Here is an 18,626-nt window from a genome sequence, read left to right as displayed (position 1 = left end):
CGTCTGGGAAGACCAGGTGATGTCAATCTCAAAGGTTTTAAATGCCCAGACTCATCTGACCTTGCCCCAACAATCAGCACCATGGGATCTTCTAAGCAGTTGTCTAGAAAACTAAAACTGAAAATAGTTGACGCTCACAAAGCTGGAGAAGGCTATAAGAAGATAGCAAAGCGTTTTCAGATGTCAATATCCTCTGTTCGGAATGTAATTAAGAAATGGCAGTCATCAGGAACAGTGGAAGTTAAAGCAAGATCTGGAAGACCAAGAAAAATATTAGACAGAACAGCTCGCAGGATTGTGAGAAAAACAATTCAAAACCCACGTTTGACTGCACGATCCCTCCAGAAAGATCTGGCAGACACTGGAGTTGTGGTGCACTATTCCACTATAAAGAGATACTTATACAAATATGATCTTCATGGAAGAGTCATCAGAAGAAAACCTCTTCTACATCCTCACCACAAAAATCAGCTTTTGAACTTTGCAAATGAACATATAGACAAGCCTGATGCATTTTGGAAACAAGTTCTGAGGACCGATGAGGTTAAAATTGAACTTTTTGGCCGGAATGAGCAAAGGTACTTTTGGAAGAAGAAGAGGCACAGAATTTAATGAAAAGAACCTCTGTCCAACTGTTAAGCATGGGGGTGGATCAATCATGCTTTGGGGTTGTATTGCAGCCAGTGGCACAGGGAACATCTCCCGAGTAGAAGGAAAAATGGATTCAATAAAATATCAGCAAATTTTGGATGGTAACTTGATGCCATCTGTGAAAAAGCTGAAGTTAAAGAGAGGATGGCTTCTACAAATGGATAACGATCCTAAACACACCTCAAAATCCACGGGGGATTACATCAAGAGGCGTAAACTGAAGGTTTTGCCCTTCACAATCTCCTGACCTCAACATAATTGAAAATCTATGGATAGACCTTAAAAGAGCAGTGCGTGACAGACAGCCCAGAAATCTCAAAGAACTGGAAGACTTTTGTAAGGAAGAATGGGCAAAGATACCTCAAACAAGAATTGAAAGACTCTTAACTCTGCAGGATGCCCAAACTTTTGCAGACACCATTTTTTTGTTTTCTGTTATTTTGAAAGTGTAAATGATGGAAATAAAATCTAACTTGTGTTGACATATTATAAGAATGTCTAATTTGTAATTTGATGCCTTTTGGAGATTTTTCCATCTTTCCTTGGCTTCTTTATGCACATTAATACAAATTGTTACCTGGGGTGCCCAAACTTTCGATCCCCACTGTAAATATATAATTTTCAAAATTGTTGACCTTTTTTTGTTTATAGCGCAAAAATAAAAATCGCAGAGGTGATCAAATACCACCAAAAGAGAAAAGAAAGTTCTATTTGTAGGGAAAGAAAGGAGAAAAACTTTAGTTGCAGTGCCGCACGACCACGCAATTGTCAGCTAAAGTAACACAGTGCCGTATCGCATGGTCATGGGGGGGGGGGGGGGAATAATCTTCCGGAGCTAAAGTGGTTAAATAAAAAATAAAGTCTAAGTTGAATACATGCCTCCTCCATCTAAAATCATGACAGCTTCTCTATGGAGAAGACAACAAGCATGACAGGTCTGTCTGGATCTGCTTTTCTCATTGACAATTAGTGTAAGTGGACTAAAGTACCATAATAAGCATTAGTAGGCTGGAAAAGGTTTTTACCTAAACAATTCCTTGCGGGGGTTTGCAGTGATTATTTATTCAGGCAGAAATTAATAGTTTGCATTGTATCTTGGTTTTCCTGTTTTTGTCTCCCTGTCACCGCTGTGCCTGACGGCGGGCGGGCTTGGACCTGGCAAGGTGATTTTATTGTTGTGTGGCCAAATATTTGCTCAGTTTCCCGGTGATGAACTTTCACAACTCTCACAACCATTTCACAACTTTCTGTTTTGTTCCTCTAGTTGCTGAAGGCTGTCTAGGGTCCTTCTCTATTTTCCGTGCACCTATACAGGGTCAGCTTTAGATGAAACACCTGCTTGTTTAGCCAATGGAAAGATGACTTCCTTCCTATAGCATACCTCCTAACTTTTTGAGATGGTAATAAGGTGACCACATGACCACATTTCCAAATGGCCATTCAGGGACAACCCCCCCCCCCCCCAAAAAAAAAAAATGATTTTTGATTCCCTTGTTGACCAATTTTTGGGAATGAGGGGAAGGGGGTGTCACATATTCAGCTCTGAGGGGGTTTATGCTGGGACCTGTAGCCCTTCACCTTTGGGGGGGGGTCACATCCTTCAAAAGTGAAGGACTACAAGTCCCACCATGAGCCCCTGATATCTAAGGATGTGACCCCCCCCCCCGAAAAAAAAATTGAACGACTTCAAGTCCCAGCATGAACCCCTGATATGTAAGGATGTTACTCCCCCCAAAAGTGATTGACTACAAGTCACTGTATGAACCCCTGAGATCTAAGGATTTGACCCCCACCTCCCAAAATTGAAGGACTACAAGTCCCAGCATGAACCCCTGAGATCTAAAGGGTGCGACCCCATAGATTTCATGGGTTCATGCTGGGACCTGTAGTTCTTCTCTATTGGGAGGGGGGGCGTCACATCTTCAGCTCTGAGGGGTTCATGCTGGGACCTGTAGTCCTTCACTTTTGGGGGAGGGGGGGTCACATCCCCCAAAAGTGAAGAACTACAAATCCCAGCATGAACCCCTGATATCTAAGGATGTGACTCCCCCCCCCCCAAAAAAATCAAAGGACTACAAGTCCCAGCATGAACCCCTGAGATCTAAGGGTGTGACATCGTCAGCTCTGAGGGGTTCATGCTGGGACCTGTAGCCCTTCACTTTTGGGGGGTCAAGTCCCAGCGTCACTATTCTCCCCGAAATGGTGGTTTTGAAATTTGAAAGAATTTTCTATTCCTGCATAAATTATTTTGCCATCTGGAGTGACATCTGGCCATCTAGCCACACCTTTCTATTTCCAGTAGCGAATTGGGGGCCGCTCCCCCAGAGTCTCTGCCCAATTCTGGAAGCCCCATGGAAACAGAGGGCTTGGCTGTGCTGCACCGACACACGCACTGGGGTGTACGGCACTGGGGATGAGAGAGGCAGGCTGTGATCCGGGCGGCTCTGCTATGGCTGGAGAGGGGATGTGAGCGAAGGGCGTGCCCTGGGCAGGGATCTGCGGCTGCTTGATGTCAGTTACATGTATTGTGTAGGGAAATAATAGTTCCACCGCTAACAAATAGTGGGCAGCCCATCAGCCTCATTCTCCACTGTATTCCAGGACACTGTATTGTCCTGGAATGAATGTGCCCGGGACCAGGGACAGACCTGCAAAATGCGGGACTGTCCCGGGCAATCCGGGACAAGTGGTCACCCTAGATGGGAACGAGGTATACTAATTAGCAAAAGAATGTAGACATAGAACACACCCCCTGCCACACCCTCTTAAAAAAGATTGATACCAAAAAAAATGATTAGTTCAACCTAAAAGTACTTTTTTTTACAACAACTCTTCCTTTATATTGGCTTCTGAAATTTACAAATGCAGCAATTTATAAATTGGATGAAAGGTTTAGCACTGGGAAACACTTTTTGAAAGATAAAAAGTGCATTTTATATACAACTATATAGATCAGAGCAAATGAGGGACAGATGAGGAGGAAAAGGGACAGAGGGACTTTGTTCCAAATCAGGGACAGTTGGGAGCCATGCTATAGAACTGTGTCCAATCCACTAGTGTCTTCATGCTTTTATTAGCTGTCATATGTGCAGTGTGTAACCTATAGGCTAAAATTTAAGTAGACCTGACATCAAACAGCAAAGATTTTATATCTTACAGTGATCATTAAGGTGGTTGTTAAGTCACTACTATAAAATAATCTAATTAATTTGGTAATATAACACTTAGTGCTCCTGTGCCTGTGCCTTAGTCGCTCTGACTTAGAAAAAGGGTCCTGTACTACTTTGGGGCGACCTCGGAGCGACTTGCATAGACTTCCATTATGTGAAGTCCCTGCAAGTCGCTCCGAAGTCGTGGTGCATGGTAATGCACAAGTCGCCCCCGAAATAGTAAAGAGTCGTGTCGCCCCAGTGTGAACCGACTCTAAGTGTGCCTGAGTTCAATCATGAATATCTCAATGTCTTTAGCAAGCGGGGGCTGACACTCTCCCTCCACATCGGCCATTACACCAGGCAAATTTTCCCCCTCTCAAAACGAGAACAGGACGCTCTCAAGGAATATGTCAGTAAAAACCTAAAGACAGGGTTTATCTGCCTATCTACTTCTCCAGCAGGAGCGGGAATATTTTTTGTTGGAAAAAAAGACCACTCCTTGCGACCATGTGTGGATTACCGGGAACGGAATACGATTATGGTAAAGAACCACTATCCCCTTCCTCTTGTACTCAAACTTTCCCAAAGATTGAGATGCGCAACCGTCTTTACTAAGTTGGACTTGCAAGGGGCCTATAATTCGGTCCAAATCCGCGAAGGGGATGAGTAGAAAACCATTTTTCGTACCAGATTCGGTCACTTTTAATATCTGGTCATGTCCTTCGGCCTCTGTAATGCTCCTGACAGCACTTTAATATTGATGTATATAGAGACTTTCTGGAAATTTTCGTAATTGTATACTTAGATGACATCCTAATTTTCTCTGAATCCTTTGATCTGCACCGAGGACATGTCAAGAGTGTTCTGTGTGGCTCCGCCAACACGGACTATATGCTAAACCTGAGAAATACGAATTCGAGCGGCAGAGCATCCAATTCTTGAGGTTGATGATCTTCACAGCAGGAGTTAAGATCGACTCTCAAAAAATTTCTGCTATATTTGACTGGCCTGCACCCACAGATAAGAAGGGAATGCAAGGCATTGTGGGATTTGGAAACTTTTACCGGAGATTTATTAAGGGATTCTCTGCTATCATCACACAATTAACCAAATAGAACCTGCCATTCTGCTGGAATCCTGACGCACCAGATGCATTTGAGACACTAAAGAGACTCTTCACTTCGGCCCCCATCCTTCATCATCCTAACCCATCTTTGCCATATATACTGGAAGTCGATGCTTTAGAAATTGCAGTATGGGCAGTTGTCTCGCAACGCCAGGGTCTTAAGGATTTAATGCATCACATGGACTTCTTCTTGCGCAATTATGATGTGAGGAATCCAGAGCTACTTGCCATCAAAGCAGCCCTAGAGGAATGGGGGTACCTGTTGGAAGGAGCAGAACATCCCATATTAATATATACTGATCATAAGAATCTTGAATACTTGAGGTCTGCCAGGAGGCTAAGGTCACATCAAGCTTAATGGGCACTATTCTTCTCAAGATTCATATTCCACATAACCTTCCGACCTGGGTCAAAATATGTTAAGCCGAATGCACTATCCCGTATGTACAATGATCCCTAGGAGCCATCCGTCCCAGATACCATCTTGTCTGCAGGTAACTTCCTGTTATTACAGACAAATCTTCTTTCACATATTAAGCAGGCTTCAGTGGATGTCTCTTTCCCTCCAGGAATAACATTGGTACCTAAAGAGGGATTGCTATGGCGGGAGGACCAGATTTTTGTGCCAGAAGATGTACGGGTGATTGTTTTCAAACTTCTTCACGATCATCCTTTGGCAGGCCACTTCGGGATCCATAAGACTCTTGATTTGCTAAAACGCACATTCTGGTGGCCAGATCTGGATGGATTCTGTAAGAAATATGTGAACTCATGTACTGTCTGTGCTGAAGCAAAACTGCAATAAGTAGGGTTTGGGGTTTGCTCAAAGATTTTTATAGATTTCATAGTAGAACCTTCTGAAGGATGCACTTCAATCTTCGTAGTGGTGGATCGACTATCCAAGATGGCCCACTTTTTTCCTCTGAAAAACACACCCTCTGCCATGGAAACAGCCCAGAGTGTTTATCAAAGTGATCGCGAGGTTGCACGGAGTTCCTTCAAACATCGTATCCGATCGAGGTGTTCAATTCACGTCACATTTCTGGAGGGCTCTATGTGAGGTCCTGAAAATCAAATTATCCTTGTCTTCAGCTTATCAGCCACAAACCAACAGATAAACTGAAAGAACCAACCAAACACTCAAACAGTACAATCAATGATTTACATCCTTTATCCAGGATGATTGGGTGTCATTATTACCAATGGCAGAATTTGCCTACCATAACGCCAGTCATTCAGCCACAGGACAATCCCTTTTCTTTGCCCATTATGATTATCATCTGTCATTTCTGCCTGACTTTATTCCAGAGTATACAGTTCTAGCTTTTCAGAGCACAGTGGATTTCCTTAACCACAATAATAAAGTGTTACAGGAAGCAGTGACTAAGGCAAAGGCTGATAACAAGAAAGCGTTCAACAAAAGGAGAAGAGGGGAACTGAGCCTCCAGTTGGATGATCGAGTATGGCTATCTATGGCAAACCTCAGTTTGGCATGTCCATTAAAGAGACTTGCACCCAGTTTCATGGGTCCATTCCCAGTGAAGCAAAAACCAAACGAGGTATTGTATGAACTATCTTTACCAGACTCTTTTAAAATACATCCTGTATTTCATGTTTCACTTTTAAAGCCTGTAATATCAGATCCTTTTCCTGATATTGGGTCTGGTCCATCTGAACCTGTGCTTTTAGATGCAGATGAAGAATACGAAGTGGAAGCTATTGATGACTGTAGAAAAAGGGGGTACCAATTGCAGTATCTGATAAGTGGAAAGGGTATGGTCCGGAAGAAAATTCCTGGGAACCAGAAATAAATGTTGATGCAAGAGGGCTAATTCGTGCCTTTTTCCGTACCCACCCAGAGAAGCAAAGCCAGCTGGGCATCCGGAGGCTACCCGTCAGGATGGGGCAATATCAGGGATGTGCTGGCCATAGCACAGCCGAAGCTCTGAGGCAGATGCGAATATTCATGCGCAGATGTGCTCCTACAGGCGCCCGTGTTGCCGGGCACAGGCGAATGCATATGTGCATGCGTGTGCGTGTTAGCCATTGATGCTGGCGCCAAACAGCATATATAAGGGCAGCTTTTGCCCATATACCTGCTCCTGTGATCTGTGCTTGATTCCTGTGTTTGACCCGGCTTATCCTGACCACACTTGCTCTCCACCTTTCCTGACTTCAGCTTGCCTCAAAGACGTTGTTATACCTTCCATCTGCCTGATATCCTGTTGCCAACCTCTACCTGCATCTTGGCCATTCTCTGCCTAATATACCTATGTCTGATAAATCATTGCTAACCTGGCTTGTTTGACCCTGCATTCAGTTATCCGTCTGTCCTGCTCTGCATAGTGTCTGGTGACGTTGGTCTTACATCTGCTATGTGCCTGCACCTGCTGTTCCTGTTGACATCTGCTGCTTCAGCCATGCAGGCCAGCTCAGGTGACGCATCTGCCACTGCCACTTCTGCGATCAACGGAAGATCTTGCGGGCACTGTTACCTCACAGTGCTCTCACGGCCACTGTCGCAACACCAATGGCCCTTGAGCTGGGGCTGTATGAGAGGTCTCCCTCTACACGTCAGGCTCTGCCACAAGGTATGTGACACTCCAGTAATATCGCTGGATTTAGATGGCCCTTAAGTTAATATTAGGAGGGCTGAGGGGGGCTGCTGCACACAGAAGGCTTTTTATCTTAATGCATAGAATGCATTAAGATGAAAAAAAAACTTTCTGACATTACAACCACTTTAAGTCTTGGTGGTCAGTTGGAATAAAAAAAATACGTATCTCCTTTGGATAGTAGTAGGAGGAATTCCATCCCATCTTTAGTAATAAAGGAGTTGTAAAGTCAGAAGGTTTTTTATCCTAATGCATTCTTTGCATCAAGACAAAAAACCTGTGAGTAGCAGCCGCCCCAGCACCCCCTAATACTTACCTGAGCCCCCCCTCTCTATCCAGCGATGTCCATGAGGTCCTTGACCATCCAGGACTCTCCCTCCTGATTGTCTGGGACACAGCCGCGGTGCCATTGGCTGTCAATCAGTCAGCTATCCAATCAGGAGAGAGAGAGGGACGGAGCCAAATGGCATCTCCGTGCCTGAATGGACACACAGAGCTGCAGCTCGGCTCGGTTGCCCCCATAACAAGCTGCTTGCTGTGGGGGCACTCGAAAGGAGGGAGGAGCCAGGAGCAGCAAAGAGGGACCAGAGAAGAGGAGGATCTGAGCTTCCCTGTGCAAAACCACTACACAGAGGAGGTAAGTATAACATGTGTGTTATATAAAAAAAAAAAAAAAGGAGACTTTACATTAATAGGAGAAATACTGCTTCATCTTTTGTGTCAGTGGAAATAACAGTTTCCCCACCGTTTTTGTCGATTGGGGGTTAGTGCACCATCATTAGTGTCAGGGGGGAATAATGCTGCATATTTGGTGGATGGAATAGTTCCCCATTGTTCCCCATTGTTGGGGTTGTGGGTGGAATAGTTCCTCATCATTGTTGGGGTTGTGGGTGGAATAGTTCCTCATCATTGTTGTCAGTGGAAGGAATTATGCCCCACCATTGGTGTTATTAGAAGGAATAGTGCCCATTGTTGGTGTCGGGGGAAGGAATTAAAATGACTTTGGTAACCCTATAATGTCTAATTGTTTGAAATCTCAAAAAAAAGATTGAAACAGAAAAAAATGACTCTGGTTGACAAGTAGTTAAAGATGAAAAACAATGTTTATGGACTGGATTGGGGATACAATGTTTGTAGTATTTTGTAGATAGGTACGATTCATTTTGCTAAAAATCGAAATTCCGACAATTTTCATTATTTGGAGATTGGGATGTATCCAAAACCCCTGAATCATAATACAATAGTAATGAATTTCAACGCATCCGAAATAAAACCAAAACAACAAATTAATTTGCATTTATTTGTTTCATTCACTTGCAACTTCAGGGGGTTTTGTAAGTTCAGTAATATGTGTCACACTCTGTATTGTTATGATTAGCCAAAGTCGTAAGCAAGTCGCATCAAAGTATCAAGCAAGCTGCAATGCAAAGTTGCACTGGAACCTAAGGAATGAATCCCAATCTTCGGAAATAACTTTGGAAAACTGTATAAGTCAAATGATTGACTTAAAAAACGAGCCTGAAACGAAACAAAATGAATTTCTTTGTGATGCACATCTCTAGTATTTGGAGCAATTGATAGATGAAGCAAATTTTTGATGCTTTGATGCTTTGAGCAGTTATTGATGAACACTGTGCTTCATCGCTCATTTCCTCAAAATACCATATACATTGTATCTATAATAGGTCAGTTATGGGAAAAGATCATCTGCACAGAGCCTACAGGCAATACTGCTGACTAGTCCTTTGCACTCTGCTTGCCTTAGCTGAGCATAGTTTCCATGGTTTGGGTCCTCCTTAACCCTTTTACATGTTAAGGCATGACATGTTTAGCATCTATTTACTTGGCACAACTTCCTCTTTTAGATTTTACCAAACAGTTGGGAAATATATTTAATTTAGTGTATTTTCTATTCAAATTTTGCACCTGAAACTGCTGCACTAATATCGTCTAACAAAAATATGGAACTGCCACTATTTTATTCTCCAGGGTCTCTGCGTTCTGAAAATACAGTATATAACATTTCAGTGGTTTTAGGTAATCTTCCAGGCCTAAAATGATTTTTGATGTGTGTAAAAAAAAAAATGGCTCTGTCAGTGAAAGGATTAAACCCTCTTTAGGAGTGTCAAGAAGGTCAAATTAACTTGTTCTGGATGTGTGAACAAGTGTTTGGTGGCCAAAACAGAAGTGGCCTTTATCTACTATGATGTAACCCCTTGAGCCTGTGATGTCACCTTTAGAAATGTATATGCAGGGACATAGTTCTGAGTGGACAGGCCTGGCTGTAGTGAAGACATTGTCCCATTGTACGGCTATGTATGATGTCATAGATCAACACTATGATGGTGTATGATGTCATAGATCAACACTATGATGGTTTATATGAATGCTGGGCCTCCACATTTCATTATAATTGCACCTATTATCCCTTTATAGGTAAAGGCAAGGCAAGAACCGGAACTAAAACTGAAAGCTTTTGCTCCACCTTATGTAAGTATGGCATTCTGTCATGTATAGTACCAGCCATAGGTGTCCTGTCCCTTCAACTCCAGCTCCAACCAATTTTGTATTTTTGTATATAGTGGAGATGATTAGACTCTCTAAAATGGTCTTATCATTGTTTGTAACCCCACTGTAGGGATTTTCCATCATGTTCTATGTGGTCACCAAGACAGCACATGTGCAGAATCTTTCCAGTTAGGAAACAGACAAAAGCTTGGAAAGGTTAGAACTTGTACGATTTTTTAATTTTTGGATGTGTTGGAGAGATCCCATTTACTTTCTGGGTGTTCTCAGGAAGGTACAGTCACTGCACACCAAGTGACTCCTAGAAGTGTATTTTTAAAATACCACATTATGGCCACTAGATGGAGCTAAGGATCACAGGAAATAAAGCAGAACTGCACTTGAAAAGGGACGTTCCTTTTTCAGGGAGTGGGTACCTATTTCTTACCGGTACCCACTCCCAATTCCACTCTGCTCACCTAGGTGAGCAGAGCGGATGTTTAAAATCTCCCCGGGTGGGTCAAACTCAATTTCATTGTGGGCCACATCAGCATTATGGTTGTCCTCAAAGGGCCGATTGTATCTGTAAGAATAAGGCCCATTTCACACGAGCTTTCCGATCCGATCCGCCTGTCAGTTTTTCAGGCGGACCTAATCGGATGCTCCATGCACCCCTATGGAGTGGTGGATGTCAGCAGTGAAATGTCCGCTGGAACCCGCTGCTATCCGATCCAATCCTGTCCGTGAAATCCAGAGGGATGGAAACCCTATTTTCCATACGTCTGGACTCTGGAGGATCAGCACGGATGAAAACGGACAGGCGGTCCATTTTCATCCGATCTCCCATAGAGGAGAGCGGAGATCTGACAGCTCCGTCTCTGCACAGTGATCGGAGAAGGACCTGTCATCTGCTTGCTCAGCGGGGATCAGCGTATCGATCCCCGCTGAGCAAAATGGAATCTGCCGGGCAGGAAGCCCGTGTGAAAGGACCCTATATAAATTTATGCACGTTTTTTTCTCAGAGAATAGGTGCAGGAACTTAACCACTCCCGAACAGTAGGAGGATCTTAATGGTGTAATAAATACCAGGAGTGCGTTCTATGTAGGGTTCAGGGACGTGCTATGTACAGAGTGAAGAGTTCACGGGTGCCCTACATACTGAGTGTCAGGTGCAGGGGTGCGCTGTGTACAGAGTGCAGGGTTTAGAAGTGCTCTACATACAGAGCACAGGGTTTAGGGGTGTGCTATGCACAGTGTGCAGGGTTCAACTTTCTTTCACAGGCTGGCCACATCTCCCTTCCACCTCTCCCCCTTGGGTACAAGGCCCACATAAAATGACCTGAAGGGTGTGGTTCAGCCCACGCGTCTTGTGTTTGACACATGTGTCCTAGGATATGTCACAGGTCCCAAGAGACTACAAGACCATTGAGAAAGCGCAGCATGTGTCCTGCATGCCCAGTGGAGAGCTGGCTGTAAAACACAGCCAGCTTCCCACGGTCAAGATTGTGACCCCAGGGGCCTGAAGGCCGGTGAAGGACCAGCCCGGGTGAAGACAGCTTGTTATCCCTGGGCTGGTGTCTTTTTATTAATCACTTGCCGACCGCTTACCGCATATTTACTGTGGCAGTGTGGCTCTCCCAGGCAAACTGACGTAGGTATACGTCGGTCGCCCGGTGGCAGCTAGGGGGCAAACGCGTGCCGCTGGCGGAGCGTTCCCAATAGGCAGTGGGGAAGCCGATGCAGTGGGCAGGCGGCTCCAATTGGCACCTGACACCTGCGATCGTTCCCCCCTGAGAGAGAAGGACAGTCGGCTGTTGTAAACACAGCCGATCGTCCTTCTCCCGGGGATGATCATAGAGCCCATGTAATCCCGCTATATAGGATCACATGTCTCTATGGTCATTTCAGAAGCCACGCCCCCCCCCACAGTTAGAATCACTCCCCTAGGCTCACATTTAACCCCTTGATCACCCACAGGGTTAACCCCTTCCCTGCCAATGACACTATTACAGTAACAATGCATATTTTTAGCACTGATTACTGTAGTAATGTCACTGGTACCCCCAAAAGTATCAAAAATGTCAGTTAGGGGTCCAATCTGCCTGCCGCAAAAATCGCAGATCGCCGCCATTACCAGTAAAAAATAAAAAACAATAAAAATGACATAAATCTTTCCTGTAGTTAGTAGACGCGATAACTTTTGCGCAAACCAATCAAAATACGCTTATTGTGATTTTTTTTTTTTTACCAAAAATATGTAGCAGAAAACAAATTGGCCTAAAATGTTAAAAAAATTAGATTTTTAATTTTTTTTGGGATTGTCATATAGCAGAACGTGAAAAATATTGTTTTTTTTTTAGAATTGTTTTTTTTTTCTTTATAGCGCAAAAAATAAAAATTGCAGAGGTGATCAAATACCACCAAAAGAAAGCTCTATTTGTGGGAAAAAAGGTTGTAAATTTCATTTGGGTACAGCGTCGCACGACCACATAATTGTCCGTTAAAGTAATGCAGTGCTGAATCGCAAAATAGGGCCTAGTCATTAAGGGGGCAAATCCTTCCGGCTTAAAGTGGTTAAACGTCAGAAGCTACAGTATTTGTACTGATTTATTTCTTTTGCATTATTTTTGCTGACTTTTTACATATTTTAATAATACCAAAAATCCTCTTAAAGGATAAGTTCATCTTTTAAAAAAAATAAATAAAATAAATGCACATCTTTTGCAGAGTAAAAAATGTGCAGGTATTATTTTTTTTCTGCTAGGAGCCTGTAAAGCATTGCAACCACTATCAGCAGCTCCCGGGTGCGATATCCGGCTCCCGCAGACTGTCAGTGCAGGCAGTTACTCAATGACAGGAAGAATCAATGAACTAACTACAAGAGCATTAACCAGCATCCTGGTAGTTCATTGAAATAACAAAAAAAAACATAATAACTGATGGTAGTTGTAGTGCTCCCATTCACAAAACTCTGTGAATACGGTGTAACATGAAACATGTTCTAAAAGGTGAACTTATCCTTTAAGTATGATCCTCAGCTCCATCTAGTGACCATAATGAGGTATTTTCTCAAACCACTCCATTTTTAATAATGATTAATATTTCACCTGTAGAAGAACATTCAGATTTTGTCTCATTCGCACAGAAAGGATGTACCAGCGGTTTCCCTGGACAAATAGCTTTACAATTTTTTTCATATAAATACACCCCTCAAAGAGTTCACTTTCATGTGAAACTTTTTTTTTTTAATATAGCATATACAATTGCTACACAGGTCATGTTCTAATTGAATGGTATTAAAAATGACCATTCATTTTTAATCTGCAGTGCTGATAGTTTCTGTAAAATTCAATGCAATATGGCTACCTGAAGGCACAGATGGTATAAAGAATGCCCCCTAGATACAGTGCCTTGAAAATTCATGTCAATAGCACTATAATAATAATTATATATATATATATATATATATATATATATATATATATATATATATATTAATAATAATAATAATATATATAATATAATAATAATATATTAGAAATATATTTACCTAGAAAAATGGTGACGTGTTCAATACTTATCTTACCCGCTGTGTATATACAGTGCCTTGAAAAAGTATTCACACCCCTTGACATTTTCCACATTTTGTCATGTCACAACCAAAACGTAAATGTATTTTATTGTGATTTTATGTGATAGATAGACCAACACAAAGAAGCACATAATTGTGAAATGGATAGAAAATTATAAAGGTTTTTAATTTTTTTTACAAATAAATATCTGAGATTAAATTACACACAGATAAACTCTATTTACTAATTAGATTTTAGTTAGGGGTATCAGAGTAAAGGGGGCTGAATATAAATGCACGCCACACTTTTCAGATATTTAGGCCTCATGCACACAGGGCATTTTTGTAGCTGCTTTTAGGAGCGTCAGACATTTTTTTTTCAGCTTAAAAAACGCCCCTCCGTGTTATTTTATGGCCTCATGCAAACACAGACATTTTGAAGCCATAAATGGCATAGGCCTTTTCAAGCTGCAAAAAAATCCAGGGCCAGTGCATTTTGAGAACCAGCATTACAGCTGTAAAAACATCTGACGCTGCTAAAGGATGCTAAATGTTGCTTATGCAGCGTTAAGCCACATCATACATTTTTTTTTTTGTGAAAATCAATGATTCCCTATGGGAGCCTATTGATTTGATTGGAAGTCACATCCAAGTCATATCAGCATGATCCGACTTGTGTTGCGAATTGAGCTCTGAGGATTTTGAGGGGGAAATCCACGCCAAAATGGAAAAAAAAAAAATGGCATAGAGGTCCCCCACAGGTTCCATACCAGGCCCTTTTCTGAGCATGCAGCCCGGCAGGTCAGAAAAGAGGAGGGGATGAGTGAGTGGCCCCACCCTGTCCTGGACCCTACCAGGCCACATGCTCTCAACATGGGGAGGTGGGTACTTTGGGGCAGGAGGGGCTCTGCAAAACACAGTCAGCTTCCCACAGTCAAGATTGTTATCCAGGGACCTGAAGGCCCTGGATCATGCATTGTCAGGTGATGACACAAGGGGGCGGGGTCTCCATGTGACATCACCTGGTGGCCACACTCCACGGCTATATAAGAAACCGCAAAGAGCAGACCTGGCATAATCACGGGAGACATGGTCGGTAGAGGACTGGGTTGGCAGAGGGAGAAGACCAGAGGGAGAAGACTGGAGGGAGAAGATCGAAGGAAGAAGATCGGAGGAAGAAGATCGGAGGAAGAAGATCGGAGGAATATTTTTAACAAAGGACCTCTCAAAACCTTCTCTTGTCATTATTTACACTACACTGTCTATTTTGAACGAATGGGTAGGGGTACAAATACCCTATACTCATTCACATAGAGGAGGGCCGGGATCTGGGGGCCCCCTTGTTACAGGGGGCATCCAGATTCCGATAAGTCCCCTGCCCGCAGACCCCCACAACCACTGTCCAGGGTTCTCAGGAAGAGGCCCTTGCCCCCATCAACATGGGGACAAGGTGCTTTGGCGTGGAGGGGTGCAGAGCCCCCCCCGCCCCAAAGTACCCACCTCCCCTTGTTGAGGGCATGTGGCCTGGTATGGTCCATAAGGGGTGGGGCCACTCGCTCGTCCCCTTTCCTGACCTGCCGGGCTTCATGCTCGGATAAGGGTCTGGTATGGATTTTGTGGGGGACCCCATTTTTTGCATGGGGTTCCCCTCAAAATCCATACCGGACCCAAAGGGCCTGGTATGGAACCTGGGGGGGACCCCCACGCTGTTTTTTTTTTTTTTTTGCCGTGGAGTTCCCCCTCAAGATCCTCAGAGCGCAAGTCACACTACAAGTCGGATCATCATGATCTGACTTGGATGCGATTTCCATTCAAATCAATGGGCTTAAAGCCATATCAAAGACGGCTCAAAGGGCAACCATTGATTTTGAATAGAGGCAGAAAAACGCTGCTAAAAGTTAACGAGGCTAAACGTGCATTAACACCAATGGAAAAAGCTACTAAAAGCACGTTTTTACAGCTGCTTTTTCCTGGCATTGATAGTGGCTCTGCAGCTCGTTTTTTCTAACGCCCTGTGTGCATGAGGCCTTATTTGTAAAAAATGTTGAAAACCATCTATCATTCTCCTTCCACTTCACAATTATGTGCCACTTTGTGTTGGTCTATCACATAAAATCCCAATAAAATACATTTATGTTTTTGGTTGTAACAAAATGTGTAAAATTTCAAGGGGTATGAATACTTTTCCCAGGCACTGTATGTCATTCCCTGCTTGTTTGATTAGCCTTGAACAGTCAGCTCAGAAAAAAAGTTTTTGGAAACCTATTTAAAAAATTGGCGATATACTATAGTGGCGATAAACTTGGCGATATATACAATTATTTGAATACTATAGTGTGGATAGTAAAACACTATCTGTTTTTTTTTTTTTTTTTTACAGGCACGTGAACCGGAGTTATATCTTCTCCCTGGAGGCAGTAATGAGGACAGTACATACGGGTCAACTGTCACCCCTGATCAGCACCAATATAACACCGAATACTCAGGATCTGATCATGCTGTCACCACTGTTACTGCCCCCACCTGGGAAAAGCCAGCACTGCAGCCAGCTAGTGAGAACACTGTAACAGCAACACAGCCACCCCAGGAAGATAATGCCAGAAGGAGCTACATTTGGAATAAGAAGGGTCAGGAGATTGTACCCATCTCCAATCAAATGCAATACCATGTTCAAATTGAAAACAGTGTATTACCTCCAATTGACTTAGGTATTTCTTTTACTGCATGCACATCATTGGATCTCAATGTGGCAGCCAAATTTGCACATTTAGCACTAGGGTCATTGGTTCGAATCCCAATCACGGCACTACCTGCATGGATATCTGGGGTGCCAAGGTTTGTCATCACTGACCTAGAGTTATCAAAAGTGCTCTGGTAGTTCATTGAGAACTTTTAGTTTTTCCATTCACAGAACACTGTAAATGACAGGGCTGGGTTTTTTTTGTTTGTGACAGCGAGCGGGGGGAGAAGATCCTCCACTAGCTGTCAAAACAGGGGTCGGTGCATTTGTAACATGTTACAACCTGAATATGGGTGTAACATGTTACACAAGGTGAATTTATCCTTTAAAGAGGAATTCCAGGTATGAATACTGTATGAATATTTTTGTAGCACTGCCCCCTTGAGGACTGCTGAATTCTTCACCTTTTTGGGTCCCTCTGGATTACCATTAGCAAATGCAGGCACAACTTAACACTACTTTCCGGCTCAGTCAATGAACAGTCTAGGGGTTGTGGTTGTTTTTGTTGTTTTATTATAAATAGGGATGGGAGAAGGGATAGAGTGGGATACTCCCTAACTTGAACTATTCACAATTCTGAGGACTTCTATCTGCCTAGCACCCCCTTTCACTCCACCAGCTGACACCCGTCGTCTGACTACTCTACTCCGGGGTGGCCCCCTTCCTGGTCAGGCCCTTAGACACGATCCCCTGTACTCACAATACTGTTTTTCCAGGTTCTCCAGTGTCTCAACCCCTCTAGTCAGCTCTCCTGGACCTCTGGGTTCAACTCCTTCCTTCTGGCTCACCAGGCCGACAGCCTGTGGCCATACACCTGCTGAGAAGAAGAGGCAGCCGTCACCCTCCTTCCGGGACTCACCAGCCAAAGACCCCGAGCACATGGGCTCCTGGCTTTTATACCACACCCCACAATGCACTGAGACAGCAGTCTGTGCCAATCACTGGGGCTTTTTTAAAGCCTGTGTACCCATTGGTCCAGTTTCCTCCACTGTCCAATATGCCTCCCTATTGGACCAGTGTGAAACACTCCCCTTAACCAGATGAATCACACACTGAGCACAATGAGCAGACCTAACTCCCAGATCCTGCTCTCTGTTAAGCAGAAAGCAATATAGAATTTGCCTGCTGCTCCTCTGATAGGTAGACAGAACCAAAAACTATACTCACTCTCTAGCACCTACCTAGGAGGGTGCTACATTTTACACATAGTTACATTGTTCCTACTTGGACCAATGTAACTATGTACAGTATATACCATACCTGACTGATACCCCTGGTAGCTAGCAAACACTAAATAGACATCGCTACTCCAGTAATCCAAGGATTCATTCCCCGGCTTCCTACCCACTCCTTACTCTGAAACCCCTAACAATGCCTTATCCACCTATATCTTGTTTCCTCCTTCCTTTTTCCACGTTTACTATTCTTTAAAGCGGAGTTCCGGGCACAAAATCGATCTTTTTTTTTTTTTGTGCCCGTCCGCTAGTTCTCCATCACCTGAAAAGGAATTGGATAGTTGGGTTCTTTTTTTTTTTTACTCACCTTGTAATTGAAGATCGTAAATACTCACCTCAGGGTACTTCCTCCCTCAGCGCCGCGGCTCCGCGGTCACTTCCTGTCTCGCAATGATTCCTGGGAGCTGAACGTCATCGCTCCCAGGAATCAATGCGACGGCACCGGCCCCGCTCGTCACTTCCGGGGCGACGCCGCATTCCCATGCTAAACAGCTTCTGGGCATGCCCAGAAGCTGTCAAGGAATGCGGCGCCGCACCGGAAGTGACGAGAGGGGCCGGTGCAGGCGCATTCTGGGAGAAGAGGACGCGGAAGAAGACGCAGAAGAGGACCGCGCCGGCTTCAGCTGCCCACAAGAGAGATGGCAACGCTGTGGAAGAAATTTTATGAGAGTATTTCATCTTGCAGGTAAGTGCGAACCGGGACAGATCAGAGGCTAGCCATTGTGGTATGTGCTAGCCCTGACTGTCCCGGGGGTATGTTTATTGAAAAATGGTTTCTGTGCCCGGAACTCCGCTTTAAACCTGTTGTCCTTTAAATTCACATACCTTTCACTATGGCTGCCAATCAATGTGTTACAGTGGCACGTTTCGTGGTACACTTTCTTTAGCCTGAAGAAACCTGTTCCTACCATGGCTTGTTGGGTGTGTTTGTCTCCTGGGCTTAAGATTCACAGTCCTTGCCTGCTCTGCTAGAACATTCTTCACTTAAATTGTGCTCTGCTAAAAAGCAGTTAATCCACCAATATCTTATG

General features: G+C 43.8%; 1 protein-coding gene across 1 annotated transcript in view; it reads left to right on the top strand.

Annotated features, from left to right (window-relative positions):
- The window catches only part of SPATA1 (spermatogenesis associated 1), a 55,699-nt gene that overhangs the window by 15,824 nt on the left and 21,249 nt on the right, over positions 1-18,626 (top strand). The window contains exons 4-5 of the mRNA XM_082266105.1: positions 9,981-10,034; positions 16,001-16,328. Of these exons, the coding sequence (XP_082122231.1) occupies positions 9,981-10,034; positions 16,001-16,328 (382 nt within the window). The remainder of the gene's footprint in view (positions 1-9,980; positions 10,035-16,000; positions 16,329-18,626) is intronic.

This window comes from Pelophylax lessonae, assembly GCF_965119305.1.
Source record: "Pelophylax lessonae genome assembly, chromosome: 8".
Lineage (NCBI taxonomy): Eukaryota > Metazoa > Chordata > Amphibia > Anura > Ranidae > Pelophylax > Pelophylax lessonae.
The sequence above is the reverse complement of the archived record's forward strand: the minus strand, read 5'-3'. Positions and strand labels throughout refer to the sequence as shown.